General features: G+C 39.5%; 1 protein-coding gene across 2 annotated transcripts in view; it reads left to right on the forward strand.

Annotated features, from left to right (window-relative positions):
- Positions 1–6,837, forward strand: part of LOC106556998 (uncharacterized) — a 79,501-nt gene extending 72,664 nt beyond the window's left edge. Inside the window, exons 19-20 of one of the 2 annotated variants that reach the window (XM_087724644.1) lie at positions 5,322–5,412; positions 6,200–6,837. In XM_087724644.1, the coding sequence (XP_087580770.1) occupies positions 5,322–5,412; positions 6,200–6,274 (166 nt within the window). In that variant the 3' untranslated portion in view covers positions 6,275–6,837. The remainder of the gene's footprint in view (positions 1–5,321; positions 5,413–6,199) is intronic. The other variant, XM_087724645.1, reaches the window with a different exon arrangement.
- Positions 6,838–22,627: the final 15,790 nt, after the last annotated feature.

Below are 22,627 nucleotides of genomic sequence, written 5' to 3' on the forward strand. Positions count from 1 at the left end.
CTCATCCTTTCCCTAGCTGGCACATACAGCTTATTTCCCACCCAAGATAACCCCTCTTTTATTATGCAAGTATGTTTATTGGCACTAAACCATTCATCCGTTTCTAAGAGGTTTTTTTTTTAAATCTGTGGTGGTGGCATTGTCTAAGGTGGAGGGGTCATTCTTCGCCTGAGAGCGTGTGACGATCTGAACTGCTAATTGGGAGGTTGGGGGTCATGGGCTTAATTACTTCCACCTTGACACTCTTATATTGTGATACTCTGGGCAAAGCATCTGCCAAAAGGTTTTCCCCTCCCAGTAAATACTTCAAAGTGAAGTTAAAGCATTGGAAGTACTGTGCCCACCGGACTTGTTTTGGAGACATTTTCCATGGAGCTTTGAGAGCTTCTAAGTTCTTGTGGTTGCTCCATACTTGGAAAGGTATTTTACTCCTTCCAAGAAATGTCTCCAAGTTAGGAGTGCCCACCTAACTACAAAAGCCTCCTTTTCCCATATTGCCCATCTCTTTTGTGTGAAATCTTCCACTGATTCAATCCTTCTCTAGTTATTTGTCGTAGTGGTGGATCATGAACAATAATGTTCAATGCTTCTTTTACAACCAGACAATTCAGAGATAAGAAAAAAGTAAAATATTTCACCGCTGTTATGAAAACTATTCAATTAAAATGTCTGATTACAGTAAACTTTTATTTTAGTAATGAAACCATGGACTTTTTGTTCTTTTAATAATGTATTGATAGGGTAATGTGAATAGAATTAGAAGAAACTTGCAAAAGAAAGAACACTTTTGTGTATGTCTTAAGAATTAGAAGGAATTATATTCACATGTTTTAAGCTTCCTGAAGCTTCTTATTAACTGTGATAAACACTCTGTTCCTAAAGGAACAAGAACAAATGGAAACAATTGTTCCATTGAACAAAAAGTTACATAAAAATATTAGTTGTCAAATGAAAAGATGGATATCATTCTTGTATACTATCAGCATAATTTTTGTGTTTTTCAAATTTCCAATTATATTAAATAACTTTTTAAATATAAAAATTTAACTCCTACTGTCTAAAACCATTTTGAAATGCATGTGAACAGTTAGATGCTCTCTATTATCTGTTTCACAGTCAGCCAGTCTGTTCATGGACAAGGTGTTGAAAGCCATAGCATATTTAATCTGAATACATTTATAATGTTTCACTTGATTGATTTCTATATAAATCTTTTACTTCAAAATGGGTAAATCAGGTATCTTCATTTCCACATATTTTTTTACACAATGCTTAAAAATTTGCTTTAGGAACCACTCAAATAAAGCAAGACTACAGTTTTCTATCTATCATCAGTTAATGTCCCAAATGAGTTCATGATTTTTTATTCTAAGATGATAAGTAAAGATTGTGTTGTTAAAGTTTGGTGAGTCATCATATTAAATTTTTTTTTAGGTAAATTACATTTAAGCGAATATTATTTTTAAAATGGGAACTTAAGATACCATGAAAAGTAATTGAATCTGTGATATTATACATAAGTAACTGTTAAATTGGAAGTATCTAGGCTGAAATGAATGAAGGAATAAATAAAGTCAAAGTATGATTGTCAACTATCCTTTGTCATACCAAGGAAAAGATATGAAAATTCTGTTCAAAAGTAAATTATTTTCAGAGAGACATGAAATAGTAGTGATGAGGACCAATATATCACCCTCTATTCTAAAAAAATCTGCTGGTTATTCCAGGACATTCCTAATTGGTGTTTCTAACAATGTTCTCCATTTAGAGACAGATGTCAGCACCGGCCAGCCCAGAGGCCTGGAGCTGCCATTCAGGGGAGACGACTGGGCAAGCTATCAAGACTCACTGTCCCACCTCCACAAGCTGAAGAAACTCCCGTTAACAATTCATGATTAATTGCCGGGTAGTTTTTGCTCTGGGTCACAAGGTGATGGGTGTGCGCACCCGCGGGGTGCGATTTATCTTAATTACCAATATAGCTATAAAAGGTGGTAGGAAGCACAGGGTGGCAGCTCTGACAATTTATGCATTGTCTTGGTGCTTTGTTGGTCAGTTTGTGCTGAAGGAAGAATACAAACTGCAGTTACAAACCATTTCTGTGTTTGGCTGGTTTCATTAACCCTTCGGAACCTGACAGTTTGTCAGAGCTGCCACCCTGTGCTTTGCCAGTTCATCACGTCCTTTGCCCAAGCAGCCCTTCCACTAACCGACCTCTTACGCAGCAGACATCTCATGGCAAACCCTCGACCGGGAAGCCCAGTTGTGTGGACAACACAGTGTCAGCAAGCGTTTGAGCATCTGAAGACCTTGTTTGCACAAGAGCTGGTATTGAAACATCCAGAGCCCTCTAAGCCATTCGTGGTTCAGGCAGACGCCAGTAATGTGGCGGTGGCTGCAGTTCTCTTACAAAAGAACAATGAAGGAGTCCTACAGCCGTGTGCCTACACCTCAAGGAAGTTGAGAGGGACTGAACGCAACTGGCCCATTTGGGGGAAGGAGGCATTTGTTGTCTTGTGGGCCCTGTTGATGTGGCAGAATTTACTGGAAGGGGGAGGGATACCCTTCGAGGTCTGGATGGACCACAAGAATTTGGAGGCCCTCCAGACCCTGCGAAGATTGTCGCCAAAACAAGTTAGATGGGGCCTTGGTTTTTTGGTGATTCAACTTCCAATTAAAATATATACCAGGAGGCAAGGACTTCTTAGCTGATGCCCTCTCCTGCAAGCCACAGTATCATAATAAAAGGGAGTATCTAGTACAGGCTATCATCCCGACCTCACAGCCTAGGGTGTTAGCCATTCAACAGGCCCCATTGGCACCAAACCTGTATGCCCAGGGAGAGGACCTCTCCAGAGCAATCAAAGCAGCACTCCCAATGGACCAATGGTTTCAAGAAAATCAAACTTTATTAACACAGCGAGAGGGCTTTGCCTGGAAGGGGTCGAAGTTATATGTACCAAGTGTGGTACGGGTGGCCGTGCTGTGGCGCTGCCACGACATTTGCTCGGTTGGACATTTTGGGTTTCTCAAGACTCTGCATTTAGTAAAACGCCAGTTCTGGTGACCCCACATGAACAGGGACATAGAGGAATATATAAGGAGTTGTGCTGTTTGCGCTACCATGAAGGCCCGGCCTGGCCGGCCTCCTGATCTTTTACAGCAGATGGCAGATCCAATTCGGTCATGGGAACAGATAGCCATGAACTTCATCATGGATTTACTGGACAGCCAAGGGAACAAGGTCATTTGGATGATAATCTCCAAGCAGGCTCATTTTGTAGCATGTACCGGCCTTCCATCTGCTAGGAAGCTGGCCAAACTGTTTATTGTCCATGTCTATAGACTCCATGTCATCTCCAAAAGGATAATTTCAGACAGGGGAGTGCAATTCACTGCCCAGTTCTGGCGTAGATTCGTGGCAATGGTGGGGTCTTCACAGGGACTTAGTACAGCCTTCCACCCTGCAACAAATGGTGCAGCAGAGAGGGCAAACACAATAGTGCAGCGCTACTTGAGATGTTATGTCCAGTACCAACAGACCAATTGGGCTGAACTCCTCCCCTTAGTACAGCCTTCCACCCTGCATCAAATGGTGCAGCAGAGAGGGCAAACATGATAGTATAGTGCTACTTGAGAAGTTATGTCCAGTACCAACAGACCAATTGGGCTGAACTCCTCCCCTTTGCAGAAGTTGCATATAACAATGCAGTGCACAAAAGTAAGGGATATACCCCATTTCATGTGGCTACAGGGCAGTTGTTCATCCCAATTCCGGAGTGTCTTCAAGTGCGCCCAGATGAAACGACCTCGCAGGAGTGGATAGCCCGGATGCAAACAGTTGGGAAAGTGGTGAGGGATGCATTATATCACTCTTTTCCACATATAAAAAGAGTGCCGGTAAAAGCGGAAGGTGCAAGGACCTTTCCATATAGGCCAGAGGGTATATCTCTCCACTAAATATCTCAGGCTGCCGTTGCCATGTATGTAACTTGGGTCCAAATTCATTGGGCCTTTCCCAATCATGTGAGTTATTAACCCAGTCACAGTGCAACTAAGACTCCCCCCTCTACTGGGGAAAACACATCCAGTCTTCCACTTCAGCCTGTTTTGATCAATTCAGGCCTCTCATATCAGAGGAGACCCGCTACAGCCACCAGCCCCAGTTACTGTAGATGGGGAACAGCACTACATAGTGCAAGATATACTAGATTTCGGTTGGCACAGGGGATGGTTACAATACCTTATTTTGTGGAAAGTTTATCCCCTGTTGGAGGCATCTTGGGTTCATATCAAGAACTGTAGGGCACCCCACCTGGTAGTGAGATTCCACCGCAGACATCCCCCAAAACCGGGGGAAATGGGTCTTTCAACTCCCCAGATGCTGTCTCCATGGTAGGGGGCCGCATGTCAGCTCCGGTCAGCCCAGAAGCCTGGAGCTGCCATTCAGGGGAGACCACTGGGCCAGCTGCCAAGACTCACCATCCCACCTCCACAAGCTGAAGAAACTCCTGCTAACAATCCATGATTAATTGCTGGGTGGTTTTCGCTTGGGGTCATGAGGTGATGGGTGTGCGCACGCGTGGGGTGCGGTTTATTTTAATTACCAATGTAGCTATAAAAGGTGGTGGGAAGCACAGGGTGGCAGCTCTGACAATTTATGCATTGCCTTAGTGCTTTGTTGGTCAGTTCGTTGCAAAGGAAGAATACAAACTGCATCTACAAACCGTTTCTGTGTGTTTGGCTGGTTTCATTAACCCTTCGGAACCTGACAGCAGACATAAAATGATCAACCAATAGTGACTTCATATTAACAAGATTAAATAGCAACATGGGAGAAAAATAATAATGTAATGTTTCAATAAACTTAGTGAACATGTTTTTCCATAGTTCTAAGTTAGCAATTTATTCTAACAGGTCCAATCATACCATAATAAATTATTTTTGAATCACAGAATCAAATATGTGGAAGGAGTCCATTTGGATATCAGTCTCAGCATGTAACCTGAACCCTATGTCTTGCACTCTTGTGTGCTAGAAAGCGGACCTGGGCTTTCTGTGTCACTACCAAGTACTTAAAGAGTGCTGTCATAGACCTCATTTTCTCATCTTCAAACTCTCTTCATAAAATTTAATTTCTAGTCCCCTGATCAGCCTTGTTACCTTTAAATTTCTGAAAAGTTTCTCAAAATCTTAATTCATTCAAGGTAAATACTGTAGTTATTACCAACTATATTTTTTTTGCATTTCTGAGTTGTCTTTTTTTAATTCTCATCACCTTCCTTTAAACAGATAAAGTATGGTATTTTTTATCTTTACAGATATGACTTGCCAGGAATATATGGATTAAATTTCGTTCTAAAAAACTCTCTTGGTGGTGGTGGCACAGCATCTCTGAGAAGTGACCCACAAGTAGGTATCTATTTATGAAGAATCATTCAGCAAAGCAAAGATTTCATAAACTGGCATCAGTTTCAAATACATTATGTATATAGAGGGATATAGAGAAATACAGTCTCTGTATTTATCTCAAAATTGGTTCTAGTTAATAGTAGTTCACAAAACAAAGAAATGTTTAGGATGTTGCCTCTTTAAGATGCAACAGGTCAACTTATTGTTTCTTAGTAACATACTTGAAAAGGGGAATCTAGCTATTATTTTTATGTTACATAGTTCCTTTTGTCAGTCAAGTTTGTATTATATCAGTGAGACATCATTCTCATATAATTAATTCTAGCTCTAAAATTCAGAATTTATTATAGTCAACTTTCAGAAGTGCCCTTTCTACAGATTACTCCTTTTTCCATATTGGCTTTTTGCAAATGAGGAATAAATGCAAGAGGAATGTAAAGTCAGTATTTTAGCCATAGTGGACAATGTGCTGAAATTTTAAATCCCTTGTTTGATCATAACTTCCGTGAAATTTTTAAAGTTCATTTTCTCTGTACTGATACAACTGAAGTCCATGCATGTTTGTTATATGCATTATACAAGCCTATGCATGTTATACTAGGAGTAAATCCCAGATTTATAATGCAGGTATCTAAAGGAGCAATAAAAAGACAATGTCATTCAGAAGTAGATTGCACTATTCTACAGGAGAATATGCTCAAAAAGTGACACGTTATTTGAGAAAAGTTTACTTTTTTCCTGGCTGAGTTTGAACTACAGAGTTTTTTTCTCCTTTATTTCTTTACAGGGCAAGGCATTTGGACAAATGCTACTTGACTTCAAGATTAAACATGTTCCAGATTTAAAATCTTTAATAGAATAACATCTTTGTTTTTATTCCATTTTGAAATGGCAATATTTTAAATAAATTTAACAAACCAAAAGTTTTGGTGATGTTTATCATCTAAGGATTTAACCAATTCCTAATGATCAGATATGAGAATGTTCTGAGTAATTCCAGAACTGCTACTTTGTATATCACTGGTATTTCCTGTCTGCTGCATTCGATGATGATCCTGTTTATTTCCTGTGAACATAATTAAGCAATAAATTATAGAATATTTTTCCAAGAGATAACTACTGCTCTCAAATAAAAACTCTTTCTCTGCTGCTTGGTATTACAGATATAAAACTAGGAATACTGTGCATAATTATAACTATAATTATACTATATTCAAACAGCTCTGCAAAAAAAAAATTCAAGAGCTGTTTTGGTTATTCCACATAATCTTTATGTTTTTTGATGTGCTGAATCCAAAAATGACCTCTATTTTGTCATAGAACATCACATTTCCTGACAATTTAGGTAACTATGTTAAATAAGGCAATACCTCAAAATAAATGGAAATAGACTTATAAAATTAAAGTTTTATTACAATATTTTCATGAAAATCCTTTTTTGAACTGAAATGAGCTCACCTACACACACTAAACTCAATTCTTCTTCCTTGTGAGGCTCCTCACTTTTATTTACATTTATGCTTGTGAGTAGCATCTGAAATGTCTCTCTGAAGCATCCAACAGTAGTGTGCCATCATTGTAATGCTCCATTTTCCCTGGTATCTCCTTTCCATCTCTTTAATGTCTTGGTGGAATTGTTCACCTTGTTCCTCACTCACAGCTCCCAAATTTTCAGGAAAGTAGTCAAGGTGGGACTGGAGGAAATGCACTTTCAAACTCATTAGGCAAACTAAAACTTGAAATGCTTTCAGCATTCTTTCGACGATCTTTTAGTATTGAGGATCTTCGTTATTGCCTAAAAATTTCTGTACTTCTTTAAATGCAACCCACCCTTCTTTTTGAGGATCCGTCATGGTATTGACAAACTCTTGATCAACTATAAACCTTCTAATGTCTGGTCTGACAAACACACCTTCCTTCAATTTTGCCTCTGACAGGCATGAAAATTTGGTGACCAAGTATTTGAAGCATTCTCCATCTCTTGGAAGTGATTTTATGAATTGCTTCATCAATCCCAATTTTATGTGGAGAGGTGGTAGAAGAACTTTATGGGAAGGTACCAAAGTTTCTCGGAGGACATTTTTTTCACCGACTGTTAGCACCCTCGGCTGCCAACTCTTCTTGGTCCAGTGATTTTGTCAGTCTCGACTGTCCCATAGACACAGAAAACAAGGGTATTTGGTATAACCAACTTGTTGCCCGAGTAGCATGCACAAGACCTTCAAGTCCCCACACACTTGCCAACCATGGTCTTCATATTTAAGTTTATGAAGAACCAATTCCAAGTTCTCGTAGGTTTCCTTCAAGAGTACAAAATGACCTACAGGTTTGGAAGCATAAAAACCGTTGTGGAGTAAAACTGAATGGGGCTGTTTGTGACTAATGGGACAGAGAACATAGAGGAATGCAAGGGAACATGGAGGTAATCTAGTCCAACCCCTTCCCAAGGCAGGAGTCCTTCCTTCTCTTTGAGAGCTGTCAGTGACAGACATGAGGGAAATGGTGTGTGTGTGAATGAGAGAGAGAGAGAGAGAAAGAATAAGAAAGAGGAAGGAAGAGAGGGGGAGAGAGGGAGATAACTTATGATCACAGTTGAGCCTAAAATTTTGGTTGCTAAGCAAGAACATTGTTAAGTGAGTTTCACCACATTTTCCAACTTGGCCATGCCCACCCGGTCACATGCCCACCCGGTCACATGACTACCCGGTCATGCCCACCCGGTCACATGACCGCTAAGCCACTCCCATAAAACAGGCCACATCTACAGAATAGGTTCTAAAAAAATTTGAAACCCACTACTGCCTGAGATCAATTGGAAAACTAATTCCACAACAAGTGAGAAATCAAATAGATTCCTGACCAACCTAGCTGACAACTTTGTTGTCCAAAAGGTGGAGAAGGGAACTAGAGGGACAGCCATACTGGACTTAATTCTTACAAACAGAAAAGAAGTGATAGAGGGAGTTGAAACCGCAGGAACCTTGGGTGAGATTGACCATGTCATACTAGAATTCAACATAATGCAGACATAATGATACCAAAGTCCTAGATTTTAAAAGAGCTGATTTTTAACAAACTCAGAGAAAACTTGGGAAAGATTCCTTGGATGAAAATCCTAAAGGAGAAAACAGCTCAAGAAGCTTGCGAAAATCTGAAAAATATGATCATAAAAGCCCATACCAGCACAATACAACTGAAAAAGAAAAACAAGAAACCCAATAAGAAACCAGAATGGCTGAACAAAGATCTCTTTGACAAATTGAAAGACAAAATGGACAAGTACCAAAAATGGTAAGAAGGACACATAACTAAGGCAAAATATCAGCAGGTAGACCGAATCTGCAAAGATGAACTTAGGAAACCAAAGGCTCAGAATGAACAAAGTCTTGCAACAAAAGTTAAACATAATTAAAAAAAAGTTTCTTCCAACATACAAATAACAAGAAAAAAATCAAGGAAACGGTCAGTCCTTGACTAAAGAGAGAAGACGGCAAGGAAGTAACAGGCAGCATAGAGAAAACAGCTGCTTAACGCATTCTTTGCATCAGTCTTCACGCAAAAAGAAACTATAGGCCAACCTGCCAAAAACATAACTGTAAAAGATGGACTAGAAATAGCAATAGCACTTAGACTTATATATCGCTTTACAGTGCTCTACAACCTTTCTTAAGCGGTTTTACAGAGTCAGCACACGGCCTCCAACAATTTGGGTCCTTATTTTACCCATCTTGGAAGGATGGAAGGCTGAGTCAACCTTGAGCCTGGTGGGATTTGAACTGCCGAATTGCAGGCAGCCGGCAATCAGCAGAAGTAGCCTGCAGTACTGCACTCTAACCACTGTGCCAGTGAGGCTCTTATAAAGTTAAAATAAACCCCAAAAATTGTAAGAGAACACCTGTCTGATCATGATGAATAGAAATCACCAGGACGTGACAGATTACATCCTAGAGTTCTAAAGGAGGTGGCAGGTGTCATCACAGAACCATGTACTACATCTTTCAAAAATTCCAAAGCACCAGGGAACTACCAGATATGGTTCCCATCTTCAAAAAGGGGGGAGGAGAAACAGACCCAGGAAACTACAGACCAATCAGCCTTAAATCAATACCCGGAAAGATACTGGAAAAGAGAATAAAAAAACAGATCTGCCAACATCTAGAAATGAGTAAAGTAATAACTAGAAGTCATCATGGGTTTGTTAAAAACATATGGTGCCAAACTAATCTTAATTCATTTTTCAACACAGTGACTAAATTAGTAGACCAGCGAAATACTGTGGACATAATATACTTAGACTTCAGCAAAGCATTTGACAAAATAGACCACAACCTACTTATTGGTAAACTAGAAAAAAGTGGGATCACCATCAGATGGATTTGTAACTGACTGACAAACTGTACTCAATGAGTAGTCCTTAATGGTACTATGTCTACATGGAGGGAAGTAAGCATTGGGTACCAAAGGTTTTACCAGTAGAAAAACCGGCAAGGACACACACCCCTGGGCTGGAGGCTAAAACATATGATGAATGGTTGCAGGAACTGGGCATGGCTAGTCTAGTGAAGAGAAAGACCAGGGGAGACACGATAGCAGTGTTCCAATATTTGAGGGGCTGCCACAGAGAAGAAGGGGTCAACCTATTTTCCAAAACACCTAAAGGCCAGATAAGGAATAATGGATGGAAACTGAACAAGATATTCAACCTGGAAATAAGGAGAACTTTTCTGACAGTGACAACAATCAACCAATGAAACAGCTTGCCTTCAGAAGTTGTGGGAGCTTCATCACTGGAAACTTTCAAGAAGAGACTGGACTACCATCTGTCAGGAATGGTGTTGGGTCTCCTGCTTGGGCCAGGCATTGGATCAGATGACCTACAAGATCCTTTCCAACTCTGTTAATCTGTTAATTTGATAATCTTAATCCATTAATCTAAATATCCAACAAAGCCAAAAAAGCTAATGAAATCCTTGGTTGCATAAACAGAGGGATAGAGTCACGTTGAAATGAAATATTAGTACTGCTTTATAAAACCTTAGTAGGACAACATCTGTAACACTGCATCTAATTTTGATCACCATAAAAAGACGTTGAGACTTTGGAAATAAAGCAGAGAAGAGCAACAAAGATGTTTAGGGGCTGGAAACTAAAATATGGAGAATAATGTCAGAAATTGGATATGACTAGTCTAATGAAAGAAGGATTAAGGGTCCGATATTTGAAGGGCTGCCACGCAAAGAAGTGGGGGAGGGACAACCTATTTTCCCAAGCATCAGAAGGCAAGAAACAATGGATGGAAACTAATCAAGGAGAGAAACAACCTAGAACTAAGGAGAAATCTCCTAATAATGAGAACAATTAATCAGTGGAATGGCTTGCCTTCAGAAGTTGTGGTGCTTCCTCACTGCTGACCTTTCAGAAGGGACTAGAGAGCCACTTGTCTGAAATGGTATAGGGTCTTCTGCCTGAGCAGGGAGCAAAGGACCTCCAAGATCCCTTCCAACTCTATTATTCTAAATGTCAAGGTAGCTAAAAACAACATCAACAAATGGATAATTGAACAAGTCAAGAGTTTTTTTCTCAAGGCACAAATGACCATGCTCAGATTTATCATGTTTTATGAAACCTTTATGATGTGAAAAGTCTATAATGGTGGAAAGGTAAAGGAAAGTAAGATGAATGAGTTTAATTAAAGTGGTAATGAGTGCAGATCTAAAAGCTCAAGCTGAAGACAAACCATGTTGGAGAAGTCTGCCTATTTAATTGCTGAGAGTCAACATTAACTTGATGCACATAATCAAATTAACAGGTGTAGATAAACATACAGAGATACATACAATAGTAAACGTTTGGCAAGATTGATGACATAACAATATATAGTCAGTGAAAAATCTCTTTTAATTCTCTAGATTGTATAGATTGTGTTTAGTTATTCTATATGGGATTACTTTCCCAATACAAGGTACTCTACTTATGATTACAATTGAGCCCCAAATTTCTGTTGCTAAGTAAAACATTTGTTAAATGAACTTTGTCCCATTATGCAACTTTTCTTGCCATAGTTGTTAAAAATGAATCACTGCAGTTGTTAAGATAGTAACACGATTGTTAAGTGAATCTGGCTTCCTTGTGGACTTTGCTTGTAAGAAATTCACAAAAGGTGATCACATAGCTGTTGTGGCCCAACAGCCACCCGCAGAGCTGGCAGCAGGCTCGGACAATGAGGTTGGGGAGGAACTTGAGCCAGTCCTGGAGTCTGGAGAAGGCTCTGATGGATTCTCTGCATCGGAAGCAGAGATAGAGCCAGGGCCGTCCGACATTTCCCAGCTGCTTTTGAAGTCGGAGATAAGTGGGGAAGAAGAACAGCTGGGGCCTGTTCCAGATGCGCGTATGCGCAGAGCTGTCAGGATACAGAACAACTGAGGAACAGGGGCGACTCAGGAAGAAAACCATCGGCCTGGCAATTATCCAAGGATTGATAAGGTCTGTTATTGCAATTAACCCTTGGAAGGATTATTTCCTGGACTTTTCTGTGTGTGAATGCCATGAATTTACAATAGCTATATATAAAGAGGGGGTTTTCAGGACAAGGAGTCTGTTTCTTGGTTCTGTTAAAGCTGGGTCAGAACAATAGCACTGGGACACTGCAACTGTCATAAATATGAGTCACTTGTTAAGCATTGAGCCAAGGTGGCGCAGTGGTTAAATGCAGCACTGCAGGCTACTGCTAGATCAGCAGGTCAGCGGTTCAAATCTCACCGGCTCAGGGTTGACTCAGCCTTCCATCCTTCCGAGGTGGGTAAAATGAGGACCCAGATTGTTGGGGGCAATATGCTGACTCTCTGTAAACCGCTTAGAGAGGCCTGAAAGGCCTATGAAGCGGTATATAAGTCTACTGCTATTGCTATAGCATCCAAATTTTGATCACATGACCATGGGGATGTCTGTGGAGATTCTCAGTCATTGTTCTGCCCCGGACAATGAGGTTCTGCTCGGGCAGCCAGTTAACTCCATGCTTGGGAATAACTTTCAGATCAAGTTTATTATCAGGAATCCTTAATAGCAAAACTTACAGTTCAGTGTTAAGATTCTTCTGACTTTCCCTGATCTGTCCCATCACGTAGTATAAAAAGACATTAATTCCTCTAACCCATGCTGCTGGTGCAAAGCTGCTTCTGATAGTGCTGATGGTGATTCAGTGAGTGCGCAGTAATAAAACAATTTCCCGGGCAAAATACCCCACTGCCCAATCAGGGAGCACAGATGTGGTCACATGTTATGGGATTACATTTCCCACAAGGTAGTTGCATTTCTCATGAGATAGTTGCTTAAGGGAGACAGCTTCTAATTTTTAAATTAGCTGTATACTGTTGGGACAGCACAGTCATCCAGCCCACAGTTGTTTTAAAGGTCCTTTTTTTCTTCAAAAGGCAACTAGACGGGATTTTTTCTTCTTCAAAGAAACAATAGTCCAGTTGTCCTTTGAAGAAAAAAGCGACTATGGGGATACTGCAATGGTTGTAAGTGTGAAAAAACAGTCATAAGTCCCTTTTTTCAGTGCCATTGCAACTATGAATGGTCACTACATGAACTGTTGTAAGTCAAGGATTACCTGTACAAAATGGAATATTCCATTAGCCTTTACTATGTATGGAAAAACTGAGGAAGATTTGAAACTAATAGGCAGCCATACGGCAGGTAAATTACACTATTTGAAGTCTTTGAAATTCTGGTACAGATATGTCCCACTTGAAACTGGGAATTCACACTAAGGCCTTTTACTATAAACGTAAAACACAGCCAATGATAATGTCTGATAAGTATTAATGCTCCTGATGGGCTTCTTGTATAGACCACACTGAAGGCCAACAACATCTTAAGAGTTCTTTCATTCTCATGCTATACATAACAAACCTACATGTTATGTAACAGTTGGTTTTTCCACATACTTGGTGAGATTCATATACACAAGCTACCTGCATGTACCAAGCCCATCTTGGAATATTTTAGACCACGGGTGTCAAACTCACGGTGTCACGTTGCGGTCACGTGATGGTTCTTTCCCTTCGCGGAGCTGGGGTGGGTGTTGCCTGTGCACAACACACCAGTTTGACACCCCTGTTCTAAACCTTACAGAAACATTTGGCAACTGACTGCCCACACACACACACACACTACCACTACATATTATGTGGTTAAGCATTACTTCCTTTGAATCCTTTCTGTTGTTTTCAACCACCCAAATACATTTCACATTCATTCCCTTCAGCTTCCCATTTTGTCATGATTCTTATTTTCTTCTATTATCTTTGCATCTTATTTGTTATTTTACTGTTTATCCTCACAATTCTTTGGGATCAGCGGAGAGTTGTGGTTTTTGTACTCCAATGTGAATATATGGCTTTGGCCTTAGGGCTCAACTGGTCAAGTGCCAGCTCTGCAGAATTCCTTTCAAGTAATTTTATTTATTTAGTGGATTTATAAATAAATAAAATTACCAAGTGGAAATTAAACACAGCTCAACGTGCAACCACCTTAGCAATCAAGATTATGTTAACCTCCAATGTTTTGTGTCATGATACCAGGCTGTATTCCAATGATCTCATTGGAAATGAATACTTTCCGTTTGATAGGGATTGTGTAGTCAGCAATAAAACTGATGATATTCTGGATAGGCTCCAAAATATTCATTTAATAGGCTTCAAATAGAGTCGATATATTTCTTCTGGTCACCGTCCCAAAGCCCACTCATGCTATGACCATAGATGATAGGTTTTTAGATGACTACCCCCTAGATTTCTTGCTAGACACACATAAGAGCCAAGGTGGCGCAGTGGTTAAATGCAGCACTGCAGGCTACTGCTAGATCAGCAGTTCAGCGGTTCAAATCCCACCGGCTCAGGGTTGACTCAGCCTTCCATCCTTCCGAGGTGGGTAAAATGAGGACACAGATTGTTGGGGGCAATATGCTGACTCTCTGTAAACCGCTTAGAGAGGGCTGAAAGCCCTATGAAGCGGTATATAAGTCTACTGCTATTGCTATTTCATGCCCAGTTTAATAATTTTAGATGTCATTTTCAAATATCCAAGTGGCATCTTTGATCTTCATATTTTCCCCTTACTAGTCATCAAGTACTGGCTCACTTTCAAAATATAAATGTCTACTACATTTGTGAGTGCTTTAGTTTAACCTCATAACAAGTTGCGTTCTAGATTCCAAGGCAACTTCCATGCTTCTCAAAAATCTTTTCATCTGCAAAAAGGAGCAATTAAATAACATCCTTTGAAAAATTAATGTTTTTTCCTTTTCCAAATATTTTCAGTCCTAATTGAGGATTATGAGTGGAAATCCATATTGGACTTCTGCTATTCTACGTTTTTGAGATGCTCTTGTTTCAGGATGAGAAAAAAATATTCCATTCTTATCCTACAAAATGGAATCTTCTGTTGCCATTAAAATACACATCTTGCACAAGAATCAAACCTGTTGATATAGGAAGTGGGGTGTAGTGCTTACATCACCTCTTGCAGATAAACCTTTAAAACTTCATGAAAAGAATTGTTGCCTTCCAGTTCTTCAGTATCATAATGAAATTCCTAGGAGAACCCCTTTTAAGGGAGTAGGTTTTTTTAATGTAAGAAACATTTTAATGTATAAAAATTAACATTTCTAAAGCAGAATTTGTAAATGGCCTACAGAAGCATGACATCATCCATTTAATCTAGTGTTGAATTTTTTGGCACGCTATATAACCTGTGGTTACCAGGCTATAATATGGGATATTACAAAATACAAAATGGGATATATTTTCTAGCAGACTTATTTTTGTATTTCTAAAGCATCCTATCATTATTTCTTTTTTCATTTATAGTAAATGGATCTCTTTTGCCATTTTCAAGGTTTTTCATGTTTTAACACAGCTCCAAGACGTCCTGTTCTCATATTGATGTTGGGCTTCTTAACAGATTTTTGTACAGAGCTATTCTGACACATGCTCAAGTATGTTTATAGGATAATCTGCTTTTGGATTACTTAAGAGAAATTTGCCCTCTTTCCCTTACAGATTATCCTGTTCCTGGGACATATATTGTCAGAGGGGTGTTTTTTTCCCCTATTTTTACCAAGACTCTGTATCCTCCAAGCACACAAAATTCTTGGTGCAAAAGCCAGAGCACGGGATGTTCTTCAGCTCATCAACCACAGATGGTAGCCGCAACCTCAGTTCACACCAAATGTTCCTATAAAATCTGGAAGTTCCTTTTTTAAAAAATAGTCATTTAATTAAACATTACTATTGAAAAGATAAAAACTAATACAAACTAAGAGATCACTAATACAAACAATAAAAAGTTCCAAAAAGAAAAGAAATAGAAAAGAAAGCAAAAATAAGAATATAAAGAAATATATAAGGAAATGACTTCTTTCATTACAAGTATAAATAATTTTAGCAACTTATCTCCTTTTAAAATAGAATGCATAATCTTCCTCTAGCTCATCTTTTAGCTATGAATTCTTAAAGCCTCGTAATTTAATCCTGACCAACAAAAGATCATTAAGGATTACCAGTAACCAACATTTCACTTTCAAAGACAGGGATGGGTTCGTCCTGGTTCGCGCGTACTGGTTGGTCGGTGAACCAGGAAGTAATTAACTTCCGGGAACGCCGGTACCCATCCTGGCCCCTGTCGCTGCAAAAGCCCTTTTGCTCATCTTTTATCAATGAATTCTTAAAGCCTCGTAATTTAATCCTGACCAACAAAAGACCATTAAGGATTACCAGTAACCAACATATCACTTTCAAAAACAGATTGTCTTAGACTATTTAAAAAAAGATTCTATCCAAAATAAATTAAAATAAACCATTTTAAAATAGTCTACACTCAATACTTTGAAATGTTTTGTGCATAGAATTTTTTATAATAGTTTTATTGTAATTTATTGTGTATGGAATATTATTAATGGTTTCATTTTAAGTTATTTTGTGTGGAATAGTTTGAAATGGTTACAGTGTAAATTATTGCTGGTGGATTGAACTAATGGTTACAGTATACTATGGCTGGTACAATAACTTAAAATTGTTACAGTGTAAATTATTGCTGGTGTAATACTTAACAATGGTTTTTAATGATTTCTTTTATTTATAGAATATCTTTTTTTAATTATTTTTGGGGGAATTTTATTTTTTAATGTTTATAAAATATATTTACTACAAGAAATGTTATTCCTTTTTGCAAATGTTTTCTTTGTGATGCAATATGTTGCTTTTAAGTGTTCAGACCAGGTTTATGTGTCTCAAAGTGGCTGCTTGTCTATGGGCAGGCCAGGTTTCTTGCAAGGCAGCTTTGCCAGATTTAGTGTGTTTCACCCTCATTGTTTAGGTGATTCTGAGGTGGTTGATGGTTCTGTGAGCGCCTGTCCTTTATAATTTTTCACATTGCCTTGATGGTTTTTATTCCAGTGACTTTGTCTTTCCTGTCCATAGGCTTAGGAAAAAAAAACTGATTTCATTGGAAGTCTTTTTTTGGGGGGGGGGGATTCTTATTTTTTGGTGTTTTCCTGGCACTGTCATAGTTTGTGTGTGTGCATGTGTGTGTGTGTAATGTCCCGCAGTTATCTACGCTTTAATAATGATCTAGTAATATCAATAATATTTAGTAATTAGTAATATCTAGTAATAACATCATCTTGGCCACTCCCACCAGGTCACATGGGTGGCAGCCTGGCAGGCCACTACCATATGGTTACATGGGCGGCAAGCCACTCCCATCTGGTCACATGGGTGGCAAGCCACTCCCACAAAGGAGGCCACGCCCACAGAGTAGGCTCGAACAATTTTTGAAACCCACCCCTGATCAAAGACTTCTTACCAACACATCTATTTTAATCTTGATCAAATAAATCAAATTCACATACCATTCTTTTAGCAATCTTGATTTTAATCCCTTCAAATATTGTCCTATAACTTAATTCCTATAATTTTTTTCCCATTTTTGTTAGTCCCTTCTCACAAAATGCTTTAAGCTTTAACAAGTTTTATCTTTTATAAAGAATTCAAAACAAAAGCTTACCCAAGGATTGGTTAATTAATTCTAAAGTTTTATTTCAAATCTATCTGGATCCTTAGCACATTTGTAATTTTCCAAAGTCAACATTTACTTGCCGATTTGTTTGTTTGTTTTTAAAGTGTAAGTCCTTGAATTTGTTTAAAACTTTTTCCATTAAAGATTGAAGGTTATTCACCTAGTGCTGTAAAACTCATCAATTCAAAGGTTCCTGATAGCTGAAAAGCAGTTATCAAGCAATCTCCAAAAGTGATTTTAAAAGGAAGCACTAGCTGTAAGCAGGAGTGGAAAAACTTCACTTCAGTCCCACTCTCTATTGTTTCCTTTTGGGGAAAAAAAGATAGAGTTATACATATATGTTTCTTTGCAAGAGGGAAACCTACAATTCAGTTTGTGCACAAATGGCAGTAAAGTTATGTTCTCATCTCTCTGCTAATTCTTAATTCAGTTTCCAGGAATATAGTTAAAACATATACTTTATAACATACACTTTGTCTATAAAGACAGGTACAGAACCGAGTTGGGTTGCAAATCCCAGCGCTACCAGTTTGCTTGTGCTCGTGCATGGCTCGCGTGTGCAACGCTTCTGTGCATGTTCAGAGTATCTGAGTGGGTGGGCGGAACCTCCCGCCACCACCACTACTGGTTCGCCAGATCCAGGCCAAACCGGGAGCAACCCACCTCTGGTACAGAGCACCTATCATCATCCAATGCTACTAGTCTAAAATTTCAACAGTCCCAAACAAGCCTGGCCAATGACAATGGAGGCTGTGATAAAGCAGCATATGCTTTAAACCAGTGGTAGTCAACCTGGTCCCTACCGCCCACTAGTGGGTGTTCCAGCTTTCATGGTGGGTGGTAGGGTTTGCTGTAACTCTGCTTTATAAATTTTATAAAGTAAAGTTACTTCCCTACTTTATAAATCACCATTACTGTGGATCCGGTGGGTGGTTAGAAAATTTTACTACTAACAGAGATACAAAAGTGGGTGGTAGGTATAAAAAAGTTGACTATCCCTGCTTTAAACTCTTCTATGTTTCCATGTATTATGATTAATTTATATAATATTTGATTGTGACTTGTCCTAAACTAACAAGTACAGTACCCAGTGGAGAATAAGAAATTGTTAATATTATGCTTTTTAAGTCAATCATATAGCATATATGCTTTGTATAACTTAACATATCCAGATGAGAGACTTGCCTGAAATGCATTCCATTATATGTAATGCAGTATTTCAATAAAACGAGTTTTGGTCTTATTAAAGCCAGGCTTTAGAAAGTATAAAATTAAGTGAATGGGCAATGAATCAATACAATTTGGATATAACTAAATTTATACATCTTATACTTTTATTTATACAATAGCTTTAACCAAAAACATATGCTCTTTCTTAACTGAGCTCATTATAAGGCAAAAACACAGCTATGTTTTGTAATATGGAAATCTTACACATACTTTCTTGGAATTCAGATTTAACTAGGGTTATTCCCCATTAACTGCATCTATACAGAACAGTTAAAATTTGCAACTATTCCGGTAAAACTTTTCATTTAACTATACAATCACTGATAAGGTAGAGTTGGCAAAGTTATAGCCAAAGATAATATCTGATTATAAAACACTTGAAGGAAATGTTTGGCATTGTTCCTTCTAAAACACAGACATTTACACATGCACTCACATAGGGGTGCTGATAAAATTCACTACAGTAGTGACAATAACGAAGACGGCATCCTACATATTTCCAGGTATTCTCATTGCTATTGCATTTTAAGAAAAGGCACAAGTATTTTATGGTGATATTTAATAGGATGATTGTGAACAATATACAAATTAGAAAAATGTTTCCATGTGTGTCAATGTACTACTTAAACATTGAAGCTGCTTTGTGGTCTGAGGTGGAGCCCAATCAAGAACAGCTTGCATCTTTTCAGGTCTATTTCTATGCCCTTTCAGGCTATTTGATAATTCAAATAGTCAATCCTGTCTTTGTGGAATTCGCATTTGGAAAGCTTAGCATACAGTTGGGCAGCACAGTTTTTTTTAGCACAGCTCACATCAATTTCACATGCTCCGTCATGATTTCAGCATAAATCAGAATGTTATTCAGGTACACTAAGACCACCTTCTATAGGTGTTCATGTAGGACTTCATTTATTAGTTGCATGAATATGGTGGGGGCATCCCAGAGCCCAAATGAGGAGAGCCTGAACTGGAAACATCCCCAGGGGACAGTCCTCCACTTATCCCCTTCTTTAATTCTCATTCTATAATAGGCTTCCCCTAAGTCCAATTTAGTGAAAATCTTCCTTTTAGCTATATGAGCTAATACGGGTGTCAAACTCAAGGCCCAAAGGCCAAATCCAGCCCATGATATGATTAGATCCGGCCTTCAGGGCTGTCCTAGAAAATGTAAGAGGTTGACCCTTGTCACCTTGGCCTGGTCTACCCACATCGCTTCAGCCTGGTCTACCCATTGTGAAAAGGAAATATTGGGCCAGCATGGCTTCGGCCCGGTCTACGCAATGCAAAGAAGAAACATGCCAGCAGTTTAGGGAATGGCATCAAGCTGGCCACGCCCACTCAGCTGGCCATACCCAGTGAATTATGCCCACAGAGTCAGCCATGGCCCTCCCAGCCCTCCGAGGTCAACCACAGCCCTAGTGTGGCCCTCAATGAAATTGAGTTTGTCCTTCATTAATGGAAGGGGATAAATGTTTTTTATGCAAATGACTATCAGCCTCCATATTGCTTTGCTTGTTATCGGCTACCATAGTAACAGGGAGGGAGGGGATTTCAGTAGTTGGGAGGGGAATCGTGCTGGAGGTAATATTGGGACGAAGATGGAATTTTGTTCTCACTGTCTTCTGTGCATGCTGAATGATCCTGTTTAGGTCTGGTGAAGGTCAACCATCTCTGAATACCAGATGGATAAGGCCACCTGAAAATGAACCCCACATAGCACCCTTGGGGGCTAGAGATTGGACATTTAGCTTGGGGTTGTTGGGGGGAGGGATTTGGTTAACTTTTGATATGTGCAATTTTGTGCCTTTTAGCCCAGATCTTGCTTAACTTTTAATGCTATCACTTCATATTCAGTAAAAGTACCTTTTTTCTAATACAATGGAGTTAGGGGTTTTCTTTCTTGAATTTTGAAGGAGGCACATCTGACATTAGCATTCATTCCTCTATAATCTACACATAGAGGAAAGGACCCATCTTTCTTTTCCCTAAAAAGCACCGGAGAGGCTGCCTGCAACTCTTAGCAGGTTGGAGTTTTTGTCTATGAAGTTCTGCTAGTTCTTTTGGAGTCATTGAATATAGTTTCAGTTTGGGTAGCTCTTCCCTGGGAGGATCTCAATGGAGCAGTCCATTAGTCAGTGAGGTGGGGACTCATCTGACCCCTTTTCACTGAGCACCTCTCTCACGTTGCAATATTCCCAGGGGATGCATGGATCTGATGGTGACTTCCCTCACATGGCCCCACCTAATTCCTTGGTGGGGTAAGTGGGGTGGGGTGGGGTGGGGTTGGCCGGGCCCTTGTTTGGGTTTCCCCACTGTTCTGCTGCCTAAACAATAAACCTCCTTTCCAAATGCACCCTGCCTCAAAATTTTCCTTGGTCTGCCTTTCTCTCCCAGCTTGGGACATGGACCAGATTTAACTTCCATCAATTTGGCACTCCAGATGGGACTCCAAGCTAACCTGACCAACAGACCTGGCCCAGATAAGCCTCCATCTTGCTGGCAACAGATTCTTTTAGTCTGTGGGTGGGTTTCCTCCTGGTCCTTGCCCATTTGGAGCAATGGGAGTACAAGTAGTTTTGAGTCATGCTCAATGGCTGCTTGGAAAGGAGGTGAGCACTTCTAATTTGTATGTGTGTGTGTTATGCTCAGGAGTGAATGTGAGTGTGTGTAGGGGAATCCTCTTTTCCTCCCACTGCAGCTAGACCCTGTTCCTTTTGTGCCATTCCTAGCCACACCCAGAAAATCTGGAAACAAGGGGATTTGGTAAAAGCACAAGAATTTCTGCAAGGAGGAAATGAACTGTATGTATATGACAGGGGGAGAGAGAGAGAGAGAGAGAGGGAGAGAGAGGGAGAGAGAGGGAGGGAAGGAGGGAGGGAGAGAGAGAGAGACCTAATTATTGAGCAAATTCCTACTCTTTCAGGAGGGTCCCGCACTCTGTGAAAAGAACTCAGAGTCATCTCAGAACCTTTTGGTCTGAGAACTGTGGACAAGGCAAGGGCTAAAAGACTGCCTTGCTAGGGCAAGGGCTGAAAAATTGCCTTGCTGGAGCAGAGGATTCCATAAATATTAGCTCTGCACTTGCAGGAGATCCAGGTCTCACCACAGGAAGTAGGAAGGTTGACATGAGGAATACAGCCCAAATATGGGGAACTCAGGCTCAAGGATCCCACTGGGGTCTCCACTAGAGAGACTAATGGAAGGCTGGGATTTGAGGAAGTTGCCTGTCCAGGCAGAGATAAAAAGTAAGCTTGGTTGCAAAGATTTGGTACAGTGGAATAAGTTCACAATGAGGAAAGCAGACAGATTTGACTAAATAAAGGTACTTAAAAGAAAAAAAATACATATAGAAGCATTGACCTTTCTCATCTTCTATTCACTTTGCAATAACTGAGCAATTAATAGGTTTATTGAGATTTTTGCCTCTTCTAATTTGAGTTAACTAAGGTGTACAATGAAAATGACTAGGGTGTCTCCTGGACCAGACCCTCAATGTAATTGTAAATGCAGCTGTTAAATGTCTGTAATCACTAGAGACAAGATTTATTTTTAAAGACCTGTTAGGAAAATATTAAAAAGAAGATACCTTCGCCGTAGTTTGCTTGGCCAGCAAAACAGTGAAGAGAACTGTGTTCCCTTTTTCCTCCCTGTGCCTTTAAGAACAGCCCAGTTTGTCAGAAAGGAATGTTTTAAACTCATTTAGAAGACAAGTTTTTACTTTCTGTCTGTCCATTTTACAAAGCGAGATAAGATATGTCCATCCACAGGGCCTCATAAACTCAAGTTTGCTTGTGTTGGGAAATAACCTTTTCTTATTAAGATATTTTTCTTATCTTATCAGTACCCAGTAAAATTACTATGGAACTAATCCTGAAACATAGAAGCACTTTTCAATCTCTAATTG

Source organism: Thamnophis sirtalis, unplaced genomic scaffold (genome assembly GCF_051295495.1).
Source record: "Thamnophis sirtalis isolate CommonGarterSnake01/CBP01778 unplaced genomic scaffold, rThaSir2_p1.2 scaffold_10, whole genome shotgun sequence".
NCBI lineage: Eukaryota > Metazoa > Chordata > Lepidosauria > Squamata > Natricidae > Thamnophis > Thamnophis sirtalis.